General features: G+C 43.1%; 2 protein-coding genes across 2 annotated transcripts in view; both read left to right on the forward strand.

The window, feature by feature from the left end:
* The first annotated feature begins 248 nt into the window (after window positions 1-248).
* CELA1 (chymotrypsin like elastase 1) lies at window positions 249-11,981 on the forward strand. The gene is given in 9 exon segments (XM_036760780.1): window positions 249-252; window positions 735-817; window positions 2,978-3,078; window positions 4,410-4,535; window positions 5,385-5,521; window positions 6,508-6,614; window positions 6,617-6,655; window positions 10,984-11,133; window positions 11,964-11,981. Coding segments are annotated over 9 exon segments (765 nt in total).
* A 9,857-nt stretch (window positions 11,982-21,838) lies between these two features.
* Window positions 21,839-22,636, forward strand: part of BIN2 (bridging integrator 2) — a 47,636-nt gene continuing 46,838 nt past the window's right edge. The window contains exon 1 of the mRNA XM_036762101.1: window positions 21,839-22,579. Coding sequence (XP_036617996.1) covers window positions 22,502-22,579 — 78 coding nt within the window. The 5' untranslated portion in view covers window positions 21,839-22,501. The remainder of the gene's footprint in view (window positions 22,580-22,636) is intronic.

The following is a 22,636-nucleotide window of genomic DNA, read 5'->3' on the forward strand; positions in this document are numbered from 1 at the left end:
GTAGGAGGTATCATTTGAGCTGAACATTGACGGAAGCTAGGGATTCAAAGAGAAGATAATGAAAAGGAAGTATATTCCTGAAATGTCATTTATGGAGAACAGCAAAGAAGCCAGATTAGTTGGAGTATAATATTTGTGAAAGGGAATAAAGGGCAATTAGCCTAGAAAGGTGGGCTGGAGCCAAACTCTGCCATTAAAGTCATTCCCTTTCTCTGTAAAGGAGACAGGAAGGGAAGGGAAGGCAAAGTATGGGTAAGTCCACAATCCCGAGTTGTGGTTTGTCATGAGATTGGAGGAGATAGAAAAGGGACAAGTGGATATCTCTCCCAAATCCCCGGAAGCAGAAAAGCCAACTTCACACAGAGACAGAACTTCAGCAAGATTCTAGGTCGGTCAGTCAACAAGCATTTATTAAGCACTTACTATATGCCAGGCACTGAGTTAAGTCTCCCAGCTCAGTCCCCCTCCTCCCCGATATAAAGGATCTTTGAAGTGATTGAGAGCACCTAAGCTAGGGTTCTAGGAATAATTATAGAATGGACATAGAACTCATAATTTTCCTATGAACTGAGACTCAATGAAGTTCTCTAGTCTTCTGGGGATAGGGAAGGGTGAATAGCAGACAACCCTGTGTTGTTATCCCTTGCAATTCCACATGACATTTCTTAACCCTCGGTACCCATTGTAACTGAAAGGTTGCCTAGTCATTACTCATTGTTTTTCCTTTCCCAAAGGACATGGCTTGGAGGACTCCCCAGATATCAATGCCCGAGTTGCAGAGGGAAGCAATGTCCAAAGAAATTCCTGACCTTCCCAGGTAAGTGTGACCATGTAGCACTGGCTTCCCTCAAACTCAGGGTTCCCCTATAAGCCACATACAGCTAGATGCAAAACTCAAGGGCCTTGAATCCAAGTTTTGAAGACACATAGAACCACCATTTTTTCTAACTACAGAAGGATTGGAAATTGGGCTTTAGAAACACAACACAGACATATATGTCCCTCCACCCAGATATATACCACATTTAGAGATACATTTATAAGAGCAGGTAGGGGTGTACTAGATAGAGGGTGGAGTAGGAGTCAGGAAGACCTTTTGGATCCTGCTTTGGACACTTACCTAGCTGTGTGACCCTGGGCAAGTCACTTAGCCTCTCTGTGCCTCAGTTTCTTCATCTGTAAAATGAAGGAATTGGACCTGATGACGTTTGAGGTCCCTTCCAGATCTAAATCTAATATCTTATGATTCCCCGCATGCATCATTCGCCTCCCAGACACACATCATCCAGGCACCATTCATACACACTTCCACATACATCCAACCAATCCTTCATACCATAAAACCCACTACAGTACTGGACTAGAAGTCAGAAGATTTAGGTCTTATTCTTAGATAGTGACTATATACATGTTATGTTATGTTGTGTTGTGTTATGTTGTAATCTTATTTTTGAAAAATCCCATGATTTGTTTTATTCTGTCTTATCATACTGCATCACGTATTATGTCCTGTTTTATATTATGTTATATTCTATCACATCATATATTATATTGTGCATTAGCCTCACTAAGCCTCAGCTTCCTCTTCCGTAAAATGAGGCAGTTGAACCTCCTTTAAGGTCCCTTGCCAGCCTTGACATTCTAGGTTACAATCCATACATATACACACCTAAATGCACACCTACTCCTTCTGTCTCATCGTCTACATACACTCCAGCTTATACATCACACACATCTCATCTCTCGCACATACTGACCACATGCGGGCATAATTTAACTGCTCTGAAGGCATTTTCCCCCTTTCGTGTCAATAGAGCCATGCTCTAATTTCAGCATATTGGGTAAGTGGATACTTATATGTTGGAAAGCATGATATCTTCAGTCATGGCCCGGCTTTATGGTGGCGTTCCTCTCTGAGACTGTTTCCTTATCTGAGAAATGGGCGTGATGACTCACTACCTACCTCATGAGAGGAACATGATTTTAAAACTTTAATGGACTAAATGAAATTTTTTTGTAATTATACCAATTTACCAAATTGATTCATTAAGAAATTACTGTATACCCATCAGAAAAGTATTCACGGAAGAATTCCCTAATCCTTTATTTCTTCAATTACCTTGAGAATCTCATTTTAAAATGCTCCATTGATACTCATTTTTAACATCTTTATCACTTCTCAGTGACTTCCTCTTTAGTCCTTCAATTATATTGAGAATATAATTTTATTTTTTTTAAAGTTTTATTGATGCTCATTTTTTAACATCTTTGTCATTTCCCAATGACGTCCCCACACACACAACAGAACTGCCTCTTGGAATGAAAAAAGTATAGTTAAGCCAAACAAATCAACATTTCTGACAGTATATGCCTCGTTCTGTGCCTATAGCCCATCATCTCAAATGCTTTACTATGTAACTGAAGTTACAATTGCTCACTGAATGTGAGTTGCGACATCTCAATGTTGTTTACTTTACAATACTGTGGTCATCACATAAATTGTTCTCCGGGTTCATTTTTTTTCCCGCTCTGTTCACTTCACATAAGTATTTCTAAGTTTCTCAGAGTTATAGCTTGATTTACTAAAAAATTCCATTCCCTCTCAGATTTTCAGGCTGCAGGCTATTGTTGAATGGTAGGTCTGTCCATAGTATTTAGGCAAAGGTCATAAATTGATGAAGAATATCCACCTTGCAACTCTTAGGTTGCAGACACCTAGATTAGTGTTCCCAGAAGGAAGTATATCTCTGGGATATTTTGAAAGACTTACGGAGAATCCAGAACTATGAGGCTCTGCACAGCTCTTTGAGGCCAGATCTCTTGAGAAGTCTCAGGCAGAGAATATTATTTCCATTTCAAAAAGCCCCATCATCTTTTGATTGGGAAGGGGTATGGAACTTAGGGAGTGCTGAGATAAAGAGGGGAGACAAGCAATCACAATCACTGATTCCTCTTTTCCTTTACCTGTTCCTTCTAGATTTCTCTCCAGTACTCATCTAGAGGCTCATGGTATCACACCTATGGAGGGACTCTCATTACCCAGAATTGGGTGGTGACAGCAGCTCACTGTGTGGACAGGTAAGGAAAAAGGAAGTACTAGTTTCTCTGGGTGCCAATGGAAGTTGGTGTAGGAAAGCCACTGAGGTTCTGGACTTGTCCGAAAGTTCAAATCTTGCCTGAAACATTTTCTCTAGCTATGTAATCCTGGGAAAGTCACTTAATCTCTCTCTCTGGGCATGTTTCCTCATCTGTAAAATGGGGATAATAGTTAAACCAACTTCAGAGGACTGTGAGGATCAGATAATATCTGTGGAGTGCTTTTGAGGATTTAAAGTGTTATATAAATATAAGCTATTATTATTGGTTAGGAGGAAGTGAGGTCTGGGTGTTCAGCATCTGTGAGTGAGTTCTGTGTGTATCATGCATCTTCTGGTGTGGCCAGGAGAGGAGTGTTCAGAACCTGGAGGAAGAATCGGTGACTTTAATAAGGGGATCTACATATCGAAGCCCTTCTAGAGGGAAGCCCGGGTATCCATGGGAAGGGGAAGGGTTTGTACCGAAACAAACCCTTTAATGGGATCACATCCACATTCTAATATTGTCTTTACAACTCTCCTGTCTAGACTGGTTAGGCCACAGACTCAAACTGTTGAAACAGGAAAGTGAAAGGGGCCACAGATGAAATACTGATCTTTATTTTGAAGGCTTGAAACAGGAGCGTATCATCTGCGGAGGCTGGATGATGTGTGCTAACTTAGCAGGTGGGCCACATGGAGTCGGGAAGACCTGGGGATGTACGCCTGCCTTAAGTATTTTGTAGCCTTTCTGAGTCCCCCAATAGCCTCACTTGTGAGTGGAGGATAATAATAGAACTTAACATCACTGAGGTTGGTGTGAAGAGGCATCAAATGGTTATAGAACCTTCTAGAAACCTAAAGTACCAGACAAAGGTGAATTTTCTTTCTTTTTTAAATTTTGTTTATTTGTTTTTAGTTTTTAACATTCACTTCTATAAGATTTTGAGCTCTAAATTTTCTCCCTCTCCCTCCTCTCCCCAAGACAGGGTGTACCTTGATATAGGCTATACGTATACAGTCATATTAAACATATCTCTACGTTGTGAGAGAAGAATTAGAACCAAAGGGGAAAACCATGAGAAAGAAGAAACAAACAACAAAAAAAGAGAGAGAGAAAATAGTCTGCTTCAATCTGCATTCAGATTCCATAGTTCTTTCTCTGGATGTGGATAGCAGATAAATGTGAACTGTTATTACTCCTGAGTGTGAAACAAGACTACCTTGCCAATTATTTTCATACCAAAGGAGATGTGACGTGGCACATAGAATGAGGCACCTGAGCTGTGATAGGTTTCATTTCATAGGTTTCATGGTTTCATTTTCCCCCTTCAGCAACCTGAATTTCCGAGTCATGGTTGGAGATCACAACCTGTCCCAGAACAATGGCACTGAACAGTATGTGAGCATCAGCAAAATTGTGCAACATGAATACTGGAACCCCAACAATGTGGCAGCCAGGTGAGTGATGGTCAATGACTCCTTGGAGGGAGTCATCTGAGTGCAGTGTGTATACGGGAGTGAGGGGAGGTGTATTGGCTCTTGTCCTTCATGTGTTTTCCTAGGAGGTCAGGAAATAACTGAGACTTGAGTCTTTAATCCTGTGCCCCATGGCCTGGGCTGCTCTGGGCAAGGTACCCTGTGGATCCAGAAGGAACTGAGACCTCTTAGTCATAAGATTAGACCTGGAAGGAACCCTAGAGATTATCTAATCCAACTTCTTCTTCTTAGAGTTGAAGTAACTGGGACCTAAAGAAGTTATGTGTTAAAATTTCAGTGTGAGCATTTGTTGTTCAATCGTTTCAATTGTGTCTGACTCTTCGTGACCCCATCAAGGCAAAGATGCTGGAAGGGTTTGCCATTTCCTTCTCCAGATCATTTTTTAGATAAGGAAACTGAGGCAAAGAAGGTTAAATGACTTGCCCAGGGTCACATAGCTAGTGAGTGTCTGAGGCCAGATTTAAATTCAGGTCTTACTGACTCCAGGGCCAGTACTCTACCCATTAGGCCACCTGGCTGCCTTAAGCAGCTACAAAGGTGAACAAGGTGACAGATACTAAGATGATGATTTATTATTTTGTTTGTTGTCTAGATTTAAGAAAGTGATGGAGAAAAGGTTTATGATGTCGATTAAATTTAAAAGTGTGTCCTGCCTTTTAGAAGAACTGGTTATGAAACGTTTACCAGCATGTTCCTGACGGGTATATATAACCTGGACAAATGCTCAGAGGCAGAGGAGGGCCAAGAGCCTTCTAAATGGACAGAGTCCATCTTTGGTACGTGAATGATCCTTCTCCCTTCTGCCCACAGCTACGACATTGCCCTGCTCCGCCTGAGCAAGAGTGTCACCCTCAACAGCTATGTCTAGCTGGGCACTCTGCCCCCATCCGGTCAGATCCTGGCCAACAACAATCCCTGTTACATCACAGGCTGGGGCATGACCAAGAGTAAGTCACTGAACCTGTCACCCACCCAGAAAGCTTTGACGAACCCTTTCTCTATGCCGAGCGTGTAACATGCACATAGTCTGTGCTCTCAGGAGGCTCATTACACGTGACACACATCAATCCCGAGAGATACAGTAAGAAGGACACACAAACTAAGACCATAGTGACCCATGAGGTACTTTCTTACATCCTTGAGTCAGTCATAGAACTTTGAAACTAAAAGGAATGTTAGCCATCATATGGTCTAACCCCCTCACTGTACATGTGAGAAAATGAGGCCTGCCAGAGGTAAAGTGATTTGTCCAAGGTCACACATCTAACTAGTGGCAGAGCTGAGATTAGAACTCTTTGACTTAGAGTCCAGCACCCTTACCATTAGTTCTACTGCTGCCATAGAAAGGGCAGGTAGAGTAGTTACATCATTGGAGTATGGGTAGGAGTGGATGGAGCTGGGGCAATTCCAGGTTCAGATGAGAAAGGATCAAGAAAGGCCATCAGCCTTTCTCAGATAACTTCAGAAGACTTCTCAGAGGTAAAGGGCTTTAAATAATTCTTAAATGATTGATGATAGGATGGCAGCCTGTCAGACTAGAAGGGTGTTCCAGGTATATGGCACAGCTTGGTCAAAGGTTCAGAGACAGAAAAGGGACAAGTGCTATTATAAATATGAGTTATAGGAATTCAAAATTATAACGTATTAATTAATATATTAATCAGGGATAGGAATCAAGGATAGTCTCTGCTTTTGTGGAGTTTACAGTATAACAGGAGAAAGAGGAAAGATAGATATGATATCAACACATATAAACATAGTAATTTCCAAAAACACATTGAAGGAAAAGGGGCTGGGACGTGTGCAGGAGAATGATTTGTAGAGGGGGCACTGGGGACTGGGAAGCTGAGGATGTAGCCATGCTTCACATGTGAAGATGGACTCAGGACTCAGGTAACTAGCTTATCCCTTGTGCTTTTTGTGTCCCATGTAGCCAATGGGCAGCTGGCTGAGATCCTACAGCAGGCATACCTGCCAGTGGTGGATTATGCCACCCGCTCCACCAGCTCCTACTGGGGCTCCACCATCAAAAACACCATGGTGTGTGTGTGGGAGGGGATGGCATGAGGTCTGGATGCCAGGTAGGAAAGCAATGGTTGTAGTAAGACCCCTCTTCAAAGCGGGGAGAGCAAGGAAGTTGGGAGATTGGTTCCTCTGTCTTCACCTTCCTCTTCGGAGGTTTCACCAACCCCTTCTCCTCTCACTCCCTTTCCTGCATTCTCTCACAAATCAAACCCAACAACAGACCTGTTTTCTCTCATCCAATCAACAAACTAGGAACACTCATCTCTCTCATTGGTCTCTGTCTTTACAAACATATATGGGCACACGTATGTATCTATGTTTGTGTGTGTGTTATTCTTTTTCAATGACTTTGTGCCTGGGGCTCTGGAGCAGGACAGGATGGGGAGGGGGGTGCATGCAATTAAGACCAATCAGTGCTCCCAGGCAGAATGTCCCTTGCTTATGTTCAATTGCTTTCTTAACTTTCTGTAGTCATCCCAGTGGGCACAGAGCGGCATTGTTCATCCAAAGCCTTTCCTGCCCATCCCCCAACCCTCAATCCCCAGCCTTCTGCCTTTCCTCCTTTTCCCTGCCCACTACAATGTAGAACACACACACACACATACACACACACACACACACACACACACACACGCACACACACGCACGCATGCACACACACAAGAGGCCAGGACTGATATGCTTGGTTCTCACTTAACTTGGACCTCCCTGGTTTACCCTTAGATAGGCCAGCTTACCCTAGAATCCAATCCTGTGGGTCACTGTCCTTTCTTACTAATCTCCCTTACTTTGTCTAAGGCTCTGAAGAAATCGAATCCTGGGATTTAGACCTCACCTCTCTCGATCAGTCAGTTTTCCAGAAATTTCAGCTCCTTCCTGGAGACTTTGCATTTGGCCCCAAAGCTTTACCTGTACCACTTTGTAAACCTCCTACATCACTGAATCTCAATGAGAGGCATTGGACTTTGCTGGTCCCCGAACCTGTATGGCTCTCTAGGTGCAAAGACAGACCAGATTCAAAGCCACTTCTGCCAGTAAAGCTATTATAGATGAATGCTCAGTTCTGATCACCACCCCTTCTTACCCCTGCCTACCATTTGTTCCAGACCACAAGAGCATGTTTTTAAGATTTATTTACAGGAAAATAAGAGGTACAGATTCAGAAGTAATATAGCAGAATAGGGTAATTAGATGTGTGAATAAAAGAAAAACTACCTAGTTCTAAACTGGGTGACTCTTAAATGATAATGTATTCTAATGACCCATAGTTAGTCCCCTAAGGACAGTTTAGCTCAAGATTCTCTCTAGCCTAGAAGCACCATCCAGCTAACATCGGAGCCACAGAAAGCGAATGACTACTTCTGTCTAAGAAACCCCCCATTTCTATTTGGGATTTCTGAACTTGGAATCCAAGTTCATCTTGAATCCAGATCATTGGTCCAGTCTCTAATGTACTCTAATTCACTCTTCAGCCAATCAGAATATGTCTTGATCCCATGGCTGGTTTTGTAACATTCTCCCCATAGTCCTACCTACTCAGTGGTTACTGAATTTCTATCTTCTCTTCCTTCCCTTCAAGAGAGACAGGGAAACATTCAGAAAGTATTATATTTCTATCACCTCAAAATTAGAAGAATTCAATCCTCCCTGGTAAAGTTCACAAAAGATTATCCCTTTACTTATAAAAAATTTAATTCAAACATCACACACCTACTGAATTCAAGGCTTTATGACAGGTTCTGGATATACAAAAACAAAAACAGTGGATGTTTTTATAGTACTTTGATGGTCACGATTTCATTGCCAACATTATCTCATTTCATCTTAATTATAACAGGATAAAGGAAGTTCTATCTTGAGGTATAATTATTTCTTCCCATCTCCCAGATAAAGAAACCAGAAGCCAAAAGAAGCACTAAGAAGTAAACACAACTAGGGAGATGGGATTCAAACCCACTCTGTCCTGATTCCAAGCCCAGCGTTCTCCATTACACACCATGCCTCTCAAACTTATAATCTTGTAAGGGCGCGCAGCATACACAATTAACTCTAATACAAAATAATGCACAATGGATGTGCATTAGATGTATTATGTGCATCACTAGGAGAATAAGGTCATTACTGAGTGAGTGGACTAGAGAAAACTTTATGAAGGAGATGGCCTTAAACAAAGCTGTAAGTTTATTTTGTTGGTCTCTGGAGAAGCAATACGCTTTTCTTTCTGTGCCTCTCCTAAAACGCTGACTCATTAATGTCTTCTCTGGTAAAATTCCTTGAATTAGCTTCTCCATGCTAGAGTAAAAGAAGTCATCAAGGAATTCTGTGATTAGATAGAAATTATGGACTCTTTCGTATAATTCATACAATAGACGGAAATTCATGTAATGTAACTTATACAATAGAAAGAGAAAAATAGGCCGGTCATGTAGAAAGGGCAAAGGATGATAGGCAGACAGGCAGGGAAATTAAGAAAAACCTCTAGCATATTGAGTGGACCTACTGTGGAGAACTTTGGGAAGACATAGACAAGAGACATATAGGATGACCAGGTATGGATGGATTGTAAGCCTCATCTTTGGAGGAAATACCCAAATCCGTGAGAGCACAGACCCATTTGGAGTATTCTGCTGCTTTAGCCTTTCTAGTCCCTGTTCCCCCAACTATCTCTAGCCTTTTCCTGAATTTAATGCTTCTCTTTGGTTCTCATTACCCTTCATTCTTCAGACATTTCTTTTCCAAATAGACCACACTCTTTCTAAGGAAGTTCTCTGGCCAGCTCTCCTTCCAGTAGTAACAGAGAGGGGAAAACACATCTATAAAAAAAATTAAACTTTCTCCTCTTTGCCCAGTGCTACTTTCTCAGCATCCCATGCTAAAGCCCTCCCCAATACATATTTTACAAATAAGGCTGATAGGTGGCTGGCAAACTCCCAAATGAATTTGGTAAATGGATTTTTTTTACTGGAGGTGGAACGATATGATGAAAAAAAGGCTAGTCCTGAAGTCAAAAGAAATCTCCTTTCAAATTTCAACCCTGATACTTACAAACTGTAAGACTTTAGGGACTCTGAATCCCAAATTCCTTATAAGTAAAATGGAGCTAAAAGCACCAAACTACCCATTGTACCTTAAAGTCGATACAAATATATCAGCTACTACTATTATAAATGTTACTACAGTGATCAAAAGATTTCTCAAGAAGCCAACGAGCTTAGGTGACTCTGCTTCATCTTTCAAAGCAGAGATTTTTAGCCTTTTTGTGTGTTGTGGATCCATTTGGGGGTCTGGTGAAATCTATAGACCCCTTCTCAAAATCACGTCCTCAAATGCATAAAATAAAACTCAAAAGATTACAAAGGAAAGCAACCCCGGTGAACATAAAACTTCATTTTTTTGCTATCCAAATTCACAAACCATCCTGAAATCTATCCACATAGTCCATGGACCTCAGGTCAAGCAACTGCCCATAATTTAAACATGTGGGGACTCATTCCAAGTTTTTGGACACTAGTCATTTGTCTCCTTTTCTTTTATTAATTTTTTTTCAATTAACAAACATCTATTTCCTCTCCTTTCCACCTCCTACCACTGAGGGCGAAAAAAAGAAAGAAAAACATGACCCTTGTAACAAACATGCAAAAACAAATTTCGGATTGTTATGTCCAAAAATGTCTGCCTCAGAGGCAGCTAGGTGGCGCAGTGAGTAGAGCACTGGAGCTGGAGTCAGGAGGACCTGAGTTCAAATCCGACCTCAGACACTTGACAGACTTACTGGCTATGTAACCTTGGGCAAGTCACTTAACCCCTATTGCCCTGCCCTCCCCCTCCAAAAAAAACAAAAGCAAAAAAAAATAAAATAAAATAAAAATGCCTGCCTCGTGCAGAGACCTGAATTGAGCACATCTCCGTCAGGAGGTACGCAGCATGTTTCATCAGCTGGCCCTCTGGAATCACGGCTGGCGACTGTATTGATCAGGGAGATCTTTCACGTTTAACCCCTTTTTCAAAAAACACAAAAACAGAAATATGAAGTCCTTGCCTTCTCCATCTTAGGACATATCACTGAACTCTCCCAAACCTTCCCTGCCCTACCAGCATGGGCATCAGTTTCTCTAAGAGATAGGAAAGCAGAGACAAGAAGAGAAATTGTGCCACCGAATTGGGGTGCCAGGGGAGACAAAGTCTTCAGGAATGATGACCCTACCCCCAGCCCGGCCTCCTTTTCTTGCGTATCAACCTCCCTGGAATTTTAGGGGTTTTGTCAGCATTGAGAAAACTAGTCAAAAGGTCCCTCGTGGAATCTAAGAGCTGGATCCTTGATGGGTCTTTCCTGGCTTCTGGAATCTCCAAGCCTGCTCCTAAGATGCATCTGTCTTTTCTACAGGGAGATTCTGGGGGTCCTCTTCACTGCCTGGTTAATGGCCAGTACGTTGTCCGTGGAGTTACCAGCTTTGTGTCCAGCCTGGGCTGTAACGTTGCCAAGAAGCCCACCATCTTCACCCGAGTCTCCAACTACATCTCTTGGATCAATAACGTAGGTTAGCCCAGTTGCCGGGCCCAAATAGCATAGGTGCACTATACAAGCACGGACTAGGAGAACTGGGTAGAACAGGAAATAAAAGGGACGGGAGTGGGGCGGGGAGGAGATGGGATGGGGCAGCGGTGAAGCTAGGACAAAGCACGATCCCCTCCCCACACATATACCCCTTGGTTATCATTTCACACAGCCAGATACAATATTAAGGAGGGAGACACTGTGTCAGGTTGGGAAAACTCTAACTTCGGAGTCAGAAGAAAACCTGGGTTCGACTCTTGTCTCTGGTCAGCTACTAGCTATCCATGTGATCCTGGCAAACCACTTCTCTTTGGGTCTCAGTCGCCCCATTGGTAAATGAACCAGTTGGACTAGCTGGCCTCTGAGGCGATAACACTTGTAAGTCTGTTTCAAGTGGCTATCGGGGGAGGAACAGAGCCGGGGTGGTCCGTAGGAAGGTGGGTCCTTTCCCTGGACAAGAAGAGCTTCAGCAGCTGCCAGGTCATCCAACAGAAGGGAGCTTGTCCCACCTCAGATGATGCACCAGTAGGAAGAGTCCCATTGGGCTAGTCCTCAGGACCCCAAGAGCACCCCTTTCCCTTCTTAGGTAGCCTACAGGAGATGGTGAGAGCTCCATGGCAGGCCAAATCCATCCTTGTTTCTCTGTGGCCTGAGGGTAGAGTCATTAAACTGGGTATTTCCCAGGGCAAAAGACTCGGCATCCTCCTCCTACCTTTACGTTCCTTCTCTTCCCCTGCTCCTTTATTCCTCTCTCAGGGTCTCAAAGGAAAAGAACAGGAGCAACGCTGAGTGCAATTTCCTTTTTTCAGGTTGTTGCTTACAACTGAGACCAAAGTTCCATCTTTCAGCGAAGGCTCTCAGCTCCTCGGCAGAATTTGAGACCGTGGAGAAGGTTCAGGACGAGGGGATATTGTGAGAAATGCAGACAAAATGCAGACCAAATAAAATCAAATGATCAAAATATCAAATGTCCTATGCTTCCTTCCATCTAGAATTAAACCGACTTATAGAAATTCAGTTAATTATCATCCAAGCATAGTTTAGCCAACTTACTTAAGTGTTAAGCACTTAGCACACGGCCTGGCACACAGTAGGTACTTAATAAATGTTAATGGGGCAATCAAATGTTGGTCTTGGTGTCAAGAATGAGTTTGAATCCTGCCTCAGACACTTACCAGCTATGTGACCTTGAGCAAGTCACTTTACCTTGGGTTTTGTGGTGGTGTTTTTTGTTTTTTTTTAACTTTGGTTTCCTCGTCTGTAAAGTGGGGATAATAACATGACCTGCCTCACAGGGTTGGTGTGAAGATCAAAAAAGATAACATGAATAAAGATGTTCACTTTAAGGGGTTAGCAATCTTATTTTAATTTAACATACACATACCATTCACTTAATTCAGGGGAAAAGCCAGCACTACGAACTTCAAAGCAGATACAAACAGAAATTACAAACAGAGACAATATAAACAGATCAACATTTCTGTCTAACCAAATCACAATTAGTAGTTACCTGAGAAGCACCAACATCTGGGTTTTCAAAGCCAGGGGGGAGGGGGGGTGCTGCTTCACTGGTTACCCAGAGTCTCATCACCAACACTCTTTCAATGAATGCACCCCCAAAGGCAAAACGCCAACCTCAGATCTTATTACACCTCTCAAGGTCAAAGGGCATCACAACCATGCAACTCAAACTTATGTGAACTAGGCCTTCCCTTGAGGTAGGCAGGTCATCAAAGACTCCTGATTCAAAGATTGCTTAGTGCTGAGAAGCCCTCCAAAACAAAGACAACAGAAAGTTCACTTTGCTTGCCATTACATTTGAAAGGCAAGACTCATCAAAGGTACTTGATTACATCAGCTTTCCAAAAGAGAAAACAGTAAAAAAAAAAAAAAAAAGTCCCACCCTAATGACCGATACAGGCTGGGAAGTGAGGTAGGAGTCCAGTTGAAGAACAGCATAAATGTGTCCAGGGCCCAGCTGAAATTAATGAAATGAATTTCACAGTCATAAAATCTCAGAACTGGAAGAAATCTAAGTCATCTAGTCCAGCCCACAACTGCACAAGAATTCCCCCTACAAATATGTACTTTATCAGTCAATCAATAAACATTTATTAAGCCCTTACTATGTGCCAGGCACTGTGCTAAGTGCTGGAGATACAAAAAGAGACAAAAGATAGTCTCTGTCCTCAAGAAGCTTATAGTCCAATAGAGGAGACAACTTGCAAACAAATATATACAAAGCAACCTATACATGGGATAAATTGGAAGCAATTAATGGAGAGAAGGTACTAGAATTAAGAGGGATAGGGAAGACTTCTAGTAAAAGAAGATCATATAGTCTTTTTCTTTATGGTCATATAGTTTTTTTCTTAAACACCTCCTGCTAGGGCCAACCTACAACCTCCTCGGGCAGCTCATTTAATTTGGCGATAGATCCAATCGTTGCAACATTTTTTTCTTAGGTAGCATTGTTTTGACCTTGCCAAGAATAGTACCCACTGGCTCAAGAGTAGATCTTGACCCATCCCCTTCAGAGTGGCCCTGACTGGACTGACATAGCCAGACTTTGACTGACAAGTTAGCCCATCCCACTCTAAGAAAGTGGAACAAAACTTATTAATAAATTTAAGAAATACAAATTTCAAAGCTTTGCTTTGTCTTTCTTTTTTCTCTTTTAAACGTGATCAATGCGGTTAATCGTAGCCTTACTGATCTATACGTGTCCTTGTACAAACACGGGGAAAAGGGAGGAAGGAGGAAGGCGAGGAGGAGAGAGAAATTAATTTTACAACTAATGTATATAGTTTGCCAGAGAAATTCTCTGCTTGGGGGCTTGAGCCACAGAAAGGGAATTATTCATTCACTACACATTACTTTCCAGACTAGGGAGAGAAACTTGGACTTAACACTTTCTAGGTAAATGTGTCGGCAGCTTTGGCTGCAGGAAGCTATGAGAACTCAGGCTTGGCAGAGAGGGTGGGCTTGTTTCCCCTACTGTTGTCTTCTCCAATTCACTTTGAAAGTAAAACCACTCTCCAGAAGAAGTCAAGGAAGAAGGCTGAGAGAAGTGGCTGCCTAAGGAGAAGAGCTGAAGGAATCATTGAGAAGGAATAATCTGACCCACTTGAGACTGCAAAGAACGGCCTTTGGGAGGGACCGTTAATCTTTTACCAGCCTGACATAGTGCCGTACCACACCATTGCCTTATTTACTTCAAGAACTTCTGGAGCGATGTGGTTTCTTCTGATAGCCATTCTCACATTTAGTCTTTTACTCTGTCCTACTGATAACAGCTAAAATAGAGGAAGCAAATTGATAACGTGATAACAGTTAACATTTGTATAGCACTTTAAGGTTTGCAAAATGTAAGTAGGTTATCTCATCTGATCCCCACAACAACCCTTGAGGTAGGTGCTATTAATTTTCCTTATTTTACAGATGAGGAAGGATTTAAACTCAAGTCTTCCTGACATCAAGTTCATTGCTCTTTATCCACTGCAATACTTAGATGCCTCCTCTGTTCTCCCTTCCTAATTCCTTTTAAAGGTAAGGCCAGAGGATTTTGTCTGAGGTGTAAAAAATGGCTATCAATCTATCAGCCATCCTTAATGAGAGACATTGGATCAGTGAGTATCCTGGGCAGATAGCCTCGACATTCCATCCAAGAGCTGTACCAGGACAAAGGCCTCATCCTGTCATCTTATTAACTTGATTAACAAGGTGTTATCCTTGACTAAGCTTTTCCTGAGCATACCCTCTGCCTAGCATGCCTAGCAAAGCAGTGCTCAAAGGGTATACCAGCAGGACAAAAGCTTTGGTTAAGTCCTGCCCTCCATACCTTTGCACCGGCTGTACCCCTCACCCGTATTCTTCACCTTTCCCTTGAAGGTGACCCTTGGCTTCTTTCAAGGCTTGGTGAAAGTTTCACCTTCTCCATGAAGCTGGAAATCTGGGAAAGCTTCAAGTATCAGTGAGATGACGGGCTTGTCTTTCTCGTCTGAAATCCAGCCTAGCTAATTTTAGAGAAGCTCAACCCTGGGCAATAATCAACATTTACTGAGCACCTACTATGTGCCAGACAATGTTGGAAATGCTGGGGATACAAAAAGAGGCAAAAGACAGTATAGGCCCTGCCACCAAAGGGATGAAATTTTAGGCCACGGAAACTCTTGGTCAAAGAAGGGTTTAGATCTGTGTTACTATTCCTCACATACCCCACTCCATTTTCCATCTCCAGACCTACACCTTGGCTTGGGGTGGGAGTGGAGGCAATCTCCATCCCCAATGTGTAGAACACTGTCCTTCTTCATCTCCATCTCTTGGCTTCCTTCAAGATTCACCTTAAATCCTGCCTTGTATAGGAGGCTTACCTGGTCTCTCTCGCTGCTGGCGCCTTTCCCTCGGAGATTACCCTCCAATGTACTTCGTATACATCTCCTATGCAGCTAGGTGGTGCAGTGGCTAGAGTGACCAGCCTGGAGCTAGGAAGACCTGAGTTCAAATGTGACTTCAGACACTTACTAGCTGCGTGTCTCTGGGCAAGGCAATTAACCTCTCTTTTCCTTAGTTTCTTTATCTGTAAAATGGGGTAATAATAGTGCCTACGTCCCAAGATTGTTACAAGGAACAAATGAGAAAATAATTATAAAGCGCTTAATGCCTGACATGCAGTAAGTGCCATATTAACGTTAGCTATTACTATCACTAGTCACATGTTGCCTCCCCCATTAGAATGGGAACTGGCTAAGATTAAGGACCGTCTTTTGCCTTTCTTTGTATCCACAACACTTAGTGCAATATCTGGTGCCTGGTAAAAGCTTAATAAATGCTTGTTGATTGACTGACTGGCTCAACATCAGTGAAGGGAAGATTCATAATGATAAAATTACACAACTGAGCCAAAAGTACAACACCAGAGTACTCATTAAGTTGATATTCATTGACTATTCATTGAATATCTAGCCTGGATGTGTGGTAAATTGGAATCAGAATATAACTGGGCCTCCTAGATACATGCTAGCAAACAGAGAAGGGAAAAGAGAAAGGGAGAAGAGATGAGGACAAAGAGAAGAAAGGAGGAGAGAAGACAAGAGAGAGGAGGAAGGGAATGGAAGAAGCAGGAAAGAGAGGAAAGATGGAGAAAAGAGATAAAAGGGGAGAGTGGAGAGAAATAGTGCGGTGCAGAAAGGTAGAAAAAGTTGAGAGGAACTAGCCAGAGTGAAGAAAGCAAAGAGTTAAGAGCCAGTCCAGAGAAGAAAAAAAGGAAGAAGACTGGGGTGGTGGCGGGGGAATGGGGAGGATTGGAGGGAGGTAGTCAAAAATAGAGGACCACAAGCTGAATATAAATCAGCACAACAGAACTAGAACTAAAATAGGCAACAGGACAACAGGATCTTCACACTGCGAATAAGAAGATAAGATAACTTGTGATGATCATCAGCTCCCAGCAGCCCTTTGGAAGGTCAATGGGTTCCATTTTGAGCCAACCACAGAAGGGCAGTGTGGAAAACTTGAAGATGAGATAATTCATCAGGTGAAGAGAAGACTGAAGTGAGAATGAAAATGGGATATGATATCAAGGGGTCATGAGATATGAAGGAAAATAATGTACTCACAGCCATTTGGGCTCTTACTTTACTCCAATCTCTGATGAAGAGATAGGTTTTATCCCCAACAGGATCTCTCTCTCTCTCTCTCTCTCTCTCTCTGTATATATATATATATATATATATATATATATATATATATATATATATACACACATATGTGTGTATATATGTATATATGCAATATGTATATAATAAATATACACACGTGTACACACACATATATACATTGATCCCACCACTCTTCTATCTTCTCCAGCAAATTGCCCCTTTAACAGGCTTGTCTTCCCTACCCTTAAAAAAAACTTTCTCTAGACTTCATTCCTTAAAGCTATCATCCTCTGACTCCTCTTTTTACAGTCAAATTCCTAGAAAATGTTATCTACACTCATGGCCTCCTCTTCCTCTCCTCTCATTCACTCCTCAACTCTTTGCACTCTGGCTTCTAACCTCTTCAACTAAAACTCCCTTCTCCAAAGCTATGTATGTTCTCTTAATTGCCAAATCTAGAGGCTTTTTCCCAGTCCTCATGCTTATTGCCCTCCCTGCAGCCTTTGACACTCTTCCTCGATACAGTCTCCTAGGTGGGCTTTCATGACCCTGCTCTCTCCTGGTTCTCCTTTACCTATTGATCCATTCCATTTGTCTCCTTACTAGATCATTATCCATATCACATCCCCTCACTGTGGGTAACACCAAAGTCTCTACCCTATTTGTACAGCATCTTACTGAGTGACCACAACAGCTCGCATGGACTTAGTCACCATCTCTATACAGATGAGTATCAGAGCTATATAGCTAATAACTAAAATGGTGATTTTGCAAAGCGCTTTACAAACATTATCTCATTTTATCCATGTGACGACCCTGGGAGGTAGGTGCTGTTATTGTCCCCATTTTACAGACGTGGCCTACTGAGGTTAAGTCACACAACTGGTAAGCATCTGAGGCTGGATTTGACCTCAAGTCTTCCTGACTCCAAATCTAGAGTTATTCACTGGCCCACCTAGCTGCCTTGTTGTTTCAACAATCTGGCTAGCAGCTGTTGTGGGGGTAAAAGATCAACACAAGCCCAACAACAAGAACGCTACCAGCATGCTGCAAAAGCATAGGTTCTTTGGATCTGCTTCACTGAGGAAAGCAGCGTTAAGGGGTTGACAAGCTTACTTTAATTCAGCATACAAATATCATTCACTTAGTTCAGGGGAAGAGACCAGCACCCTGAACTTCAGAGCAAAATACAAACAAATTACAAACATCAACAGACAGACCCAATACAATTCATAGTTACCAACAACTCACCCATGCGACCTAAAATTGTCAAAAAGAGGCAACTTAAACCCAGTGGTCTAAGAGCCTTTGATGTCCCAAACCTATCACTCAAACTCATGTGTAAACTAGGCCCTCCCTTAGTTAGCCCCACCTGGGGCCCCACCTTTGTTACCAGTTCACACCCACATAGGTTTAACACGTAATTGGGGTTTGGGCCTGGGGCTTAGCACCTAGTAAGACTCAAAGACACTTAATTAATCATTTTAAAACAGTAAGAAAGTCCCAACTCAATTGATATTACACTTATCTAAGCCAGTCTTTCCCCTGAGGCTCTAATCACGCATCACCATAAATAGCTATTGGGCATTTTGAACTACAAGTCAAACTTAATAGGTGAAAAAAACAGAATTATATATTTCTCCCCTCTCCCCACCTAACTCTTCCAAACTTCCCTCTTTCTCTCAAGAGTACCACTATCCTTCCATACCCTCAGATTTAAAACTTTAGCATCATCTTTGACTCCTCATTCTTCCTCATCTTACATATCTAATCATTTGTAAAACCTTATCATTTATACATCTATGACATCTCTTCATGTCTCATGTCTTCCTTCACACTAGCCCCCACCCTAGTTCAGGTCTTTATCATCTCTTTCCTGGACTTTCCAAATGACTTCCTAATTGGACTTGTTTGCTCAATTCTAGTCTCCCCATTCTAGTCTATCCTCCACACAACTGCAAAGCTATTTTTCCTAATGTGCCAGTCTGACTGCGTCACCTGCTCAAGAAATTGGAAAAGGACCTATAGGTACACAAATATTTACAGCAGCCCTTTTTGTGGTGGCAAAGAATTGGAAATTGAGGGGATACCCATCAATTGGGGAATGGCTGAACAAGTTGTGGTATATGAATGTAATGGAATACTATTGTGCTATAAGAAATGAAGAGCAGGATACTCTCAGAAAAATCTGGAAAGACTTAACATGAACTGATGCAAAGTGCAATTAGCAGAACCAGAAGAACAACAGTGTACACAGTAACAACATTATACAATGATCAACTGTGAATGACTTAGCTAATACCATAAATACAATGATCTACGACAATTCCAAAGGACTTTTGATGAAAAATGCTATCTCCCTCCAAAGAAAGAACTAATGGAGCTTGAATGCGGATTGAAGCATACTTTTTTACTTTATTTTTTTTCCTGTGTTTTCCTTCACAACATGACTAATGGAAATATGTTTCACATGACTGCATATGTATAAGAAAGGGAGAGAAGGAAGGGAAGGAGAGAATTTGGAATTCAAAATTTTAGAAACTAAGTGTTAAAATTGTTTATACATGTAATTGGGGGGAAACATAAGTAAATATTTTTTTAAAAAGAAAAAATAAGAAATTCCAAGAGCAAATATAAGCTTTTCTGTTTAGCACTTAAAGCCCTTCACAACCTTGCCCCCATTTTACCTTTCCAGCCTTGTAACAAATTACTTACCTCCACACACATTACAGTCTAGTCAAACTGGCATCCTTAATGTTTCTCTTGCAAGGCACTCCCTCTCTGGTCTCCATGACCCAGGCCTGTAACATACTTCCTTCTGACCTCTGCATCTTAGAATCCTTAGCTTCTTTCAAGGTCAGCCAACAAGCATTTATTAATCGCCTACTATGTGCCAGGCACTATACTAAGCACACCAGATACCAAGAAGGACAAAAACAAAAACAAAAAACCACTGTCCCTGCTCTGAAGGTGTATGTATATATGTATACATATATATATATTATATATATATATATGTATATATATACATATATGATAAACTGGAGATAATCTCAGAGTTTCAAAGCTCAGCTCAAGTGTTGTCTTCTAATTGAAGTCTACTGATCTCTCCCCCTCCCCCAAAAAAATCCCCCCACATACACACAAAGGTTAATGGCTTCCTCATAAAATTATCTTGTATTTGTCTCTATTTTGTATATGCCTATATATGCATGTACATATATGTCTACATACTACCTCCTCTCTCTAAATTGTAAGTTCTTATAGGGCAAAGGACTATTACATTTTTGTATTTATGTCCCCAGGACCTAGCATAATACCTGGAACTTAGCAGGTGCTTAATAAATGCTTGTTGGTTAGTTCATTGATTCTTTTTGCTTCTGAAGACTGAATGTCTAAAGAAAAAGGAGCAGTTTTTTCTGCTTACTCTGAAGACAGGACAAGGGGGACTAAGGTTCTTATTGCAATGATAGAAAATCCAACTTAGACCAGCTACCCTGTCACACTAGTAGCCTAAATTAAGAAATGCACCTAGATGACAACTAGAAGTTAGCCAAAAGATTCGGGCACTCAGAGCCAATAACTGAGAAACGGAGGGGAGGAAAAAGAAAAGGAGACCCTCCTAAGGGAATGGTCTATAGATGGTGGTGGGCAAAGGCAACAGCTGGGCTGCAGGCAGGTCCCTCAGACTTCCCAGCATGCCTCTGTGCAGTCTCTCTCTGAGAATAGCTTGGCATTGGCCAAAGGGTGTTCTTTGTACCAGACTTAGTGTCTCCTGAGGTACCAACATCCCATCCCCTTCTCTAAAACTCTAAGTCCTCATATATTCTTCCTCTCTGCTCTGATTCCTCCTATCTCCATAGCTATGACCCTGGTCTGGGACCTCATCACCTCAAGCCTAGCCAACTGTAACAACCTCCTTTTGGCCAGGTTATCAGTTAAACAGGTATTTGTTGATGGTTTACTAGTGGTTTCCAGGTACTGTGTTAGGCCCTTAGATATTAGTACACACACACACACACACAAAGAAATAATTAGACACTCCCTCAAGGAGCATATTATATTCTACTGGAATTGGGGAAGGGTTCAGTTCAGACTGGAAAGGGGAACTGAAGGAAGCCATAAGATGGAGATGAGGAGGGAGCTCAATCAAGGCTTGGGGATGTTCCAGCCAGTGAAAAATGCCCCATAGTTGGGGGACTGAGGCCAGTGTCCCTGGATAGCAGAAGATGAGTTAGGGGAGTAAGGTGTAAAAAGACAAACTATGAACTACAGATACAAAGAAAAGCAAAATTTACTCTCCTGGAGCTCACAGTCAAATGGAGGCGGCAACAAAGCAAAAACTATGCCCAGACAAGATAGATTAGTCAAACGAGAGATAATCAAACGAGAAGACACTAGCATTAAGGAGGATCAGGATGAGAGAGTATGCATTTAGAGGTGATACGTCTCTTTTTCCTAGAAGACAGGATTTTTATTTGGTACTTGCCCTCTGTCCCGCCTTCCTCCAAAGCTGCTCTTCAAAACTCTTCCCCAGCTCCCAGGATAAGGCCTGAGATGGAGAGGGTGCACAGATGCTTCCTTTCCCCCTGGGAGGCAGGAGGGAAAGACTTAAAAGAAGAAGTCTTATGGGCCCTGATTGAGGAGCCTGACCCCTCCTCAACCCCACTTGCACCCCCAGCCTGTGGGTCTGGGTGATAGGTCTGATGGTCCCAGTCCCACCCCCTGGGGTGAATCATTGGGGTGGCCAGGTCTGGGCCTGGTTTGAGCCCAGGAGATCCTCCTCTCCCCTAATCCCAGGGTAAATCCTGGGGTGGTCAGGTCTGGGCCTGGTTTGGACCCAGGAGACCTTCCCCTCCCTCAAACCCAGGGTAAATCCTGGGGTGGTCAGGTCTGGGCCTGGTTTGAGCCCAGGAGATCCTCCTCTCCCCCAATCCCAGGGTGAATCCTTGGGGTAGGCAGATCTGGGCCTGGTTTGAGTTCAGGAGACCCCCCCTTCCCCCAAACCCAGGGTAAATTCTGAGGTGGTCAGGTCTGGGCCTGGTTTGAGCCCAGGAGATCCTCCTCTCCCCTAATCCCAGGGTAAATCCTGGGGTGGTCAGGTCTGGGCCTGGTTTGGGCCCAGGAGACCCTCCCCTTCCTCAAACCCAGGGTAAATCCTGGGGTGGCCAGGTCTGGGCCTGGTTCGGGCCTAGGAGATCCTCCTCTCCCCCAATCCCAGGGTAAATCCTGGGGTGGCCAGGTCTGGGCCTGGTTTGAGCCCAGGAGACCCTCCCCTCCTCTACATCCAGAGTGAATCCTTGGGGTGGTCAGGTCTGGGCCTGGTTTGGGCCTAGGAGCCCTCTTTCCTTGGGGTGTGTGTTGGGGGTTGGGTGGGTGTGATTATTTGGGGAGGAGAGCAGGTGTCCATCCTTCCCCACCCCCACCCTCTGGGTGGAGGGTCTTGTGGCCCCTACCCCACCCCAGGGTGAATCCTTGGGGTGGTAGTCTAGGCCCGGGATCCTGGTTGGGGGGGGTGGTAATTGGGGAGGAGAGCAGGAGCCGCTCCCCCCCCCACCACAGGATGTAAGGCATGCTGGGAGCCAGGCACTTCCTCATCAGGCAGCCCTGGAGGAAAACCACAGGGTGACAGAGGCTGCTCCTGGGGGGCCCACGGTCGGTCGGGCAGTCGGACAAGGCAGGTCGGGATGGCCGAGCGTTCAGGCAGCAGTGCGGGCCTGCTGGCCAAGCAGATGCAGAAGAAGTTCAGCAGGGCCCAGGAGAAGGTACGCAGGGCCTCGAGGCCTCCCCCACGTCTGACCTCTGGGGGGGGGGGGGTGGGG

Source organism: Trichosurus vulpecula, chromosome 5, assembly GCF_011100635.1.
Source record: "Trichosurus vulpecula isolate mTriVul1 chromosome 5, mTriVul1.pri, whole genome shotgun sequence".
Taxonomy (NCBI): domain Eukaryota; kingdom Metazoa; phylum Chordata; class Mammalia; order Diprotodontia; family Phalangeridae; genus Trichosurus; species Trichosurus vulpecula.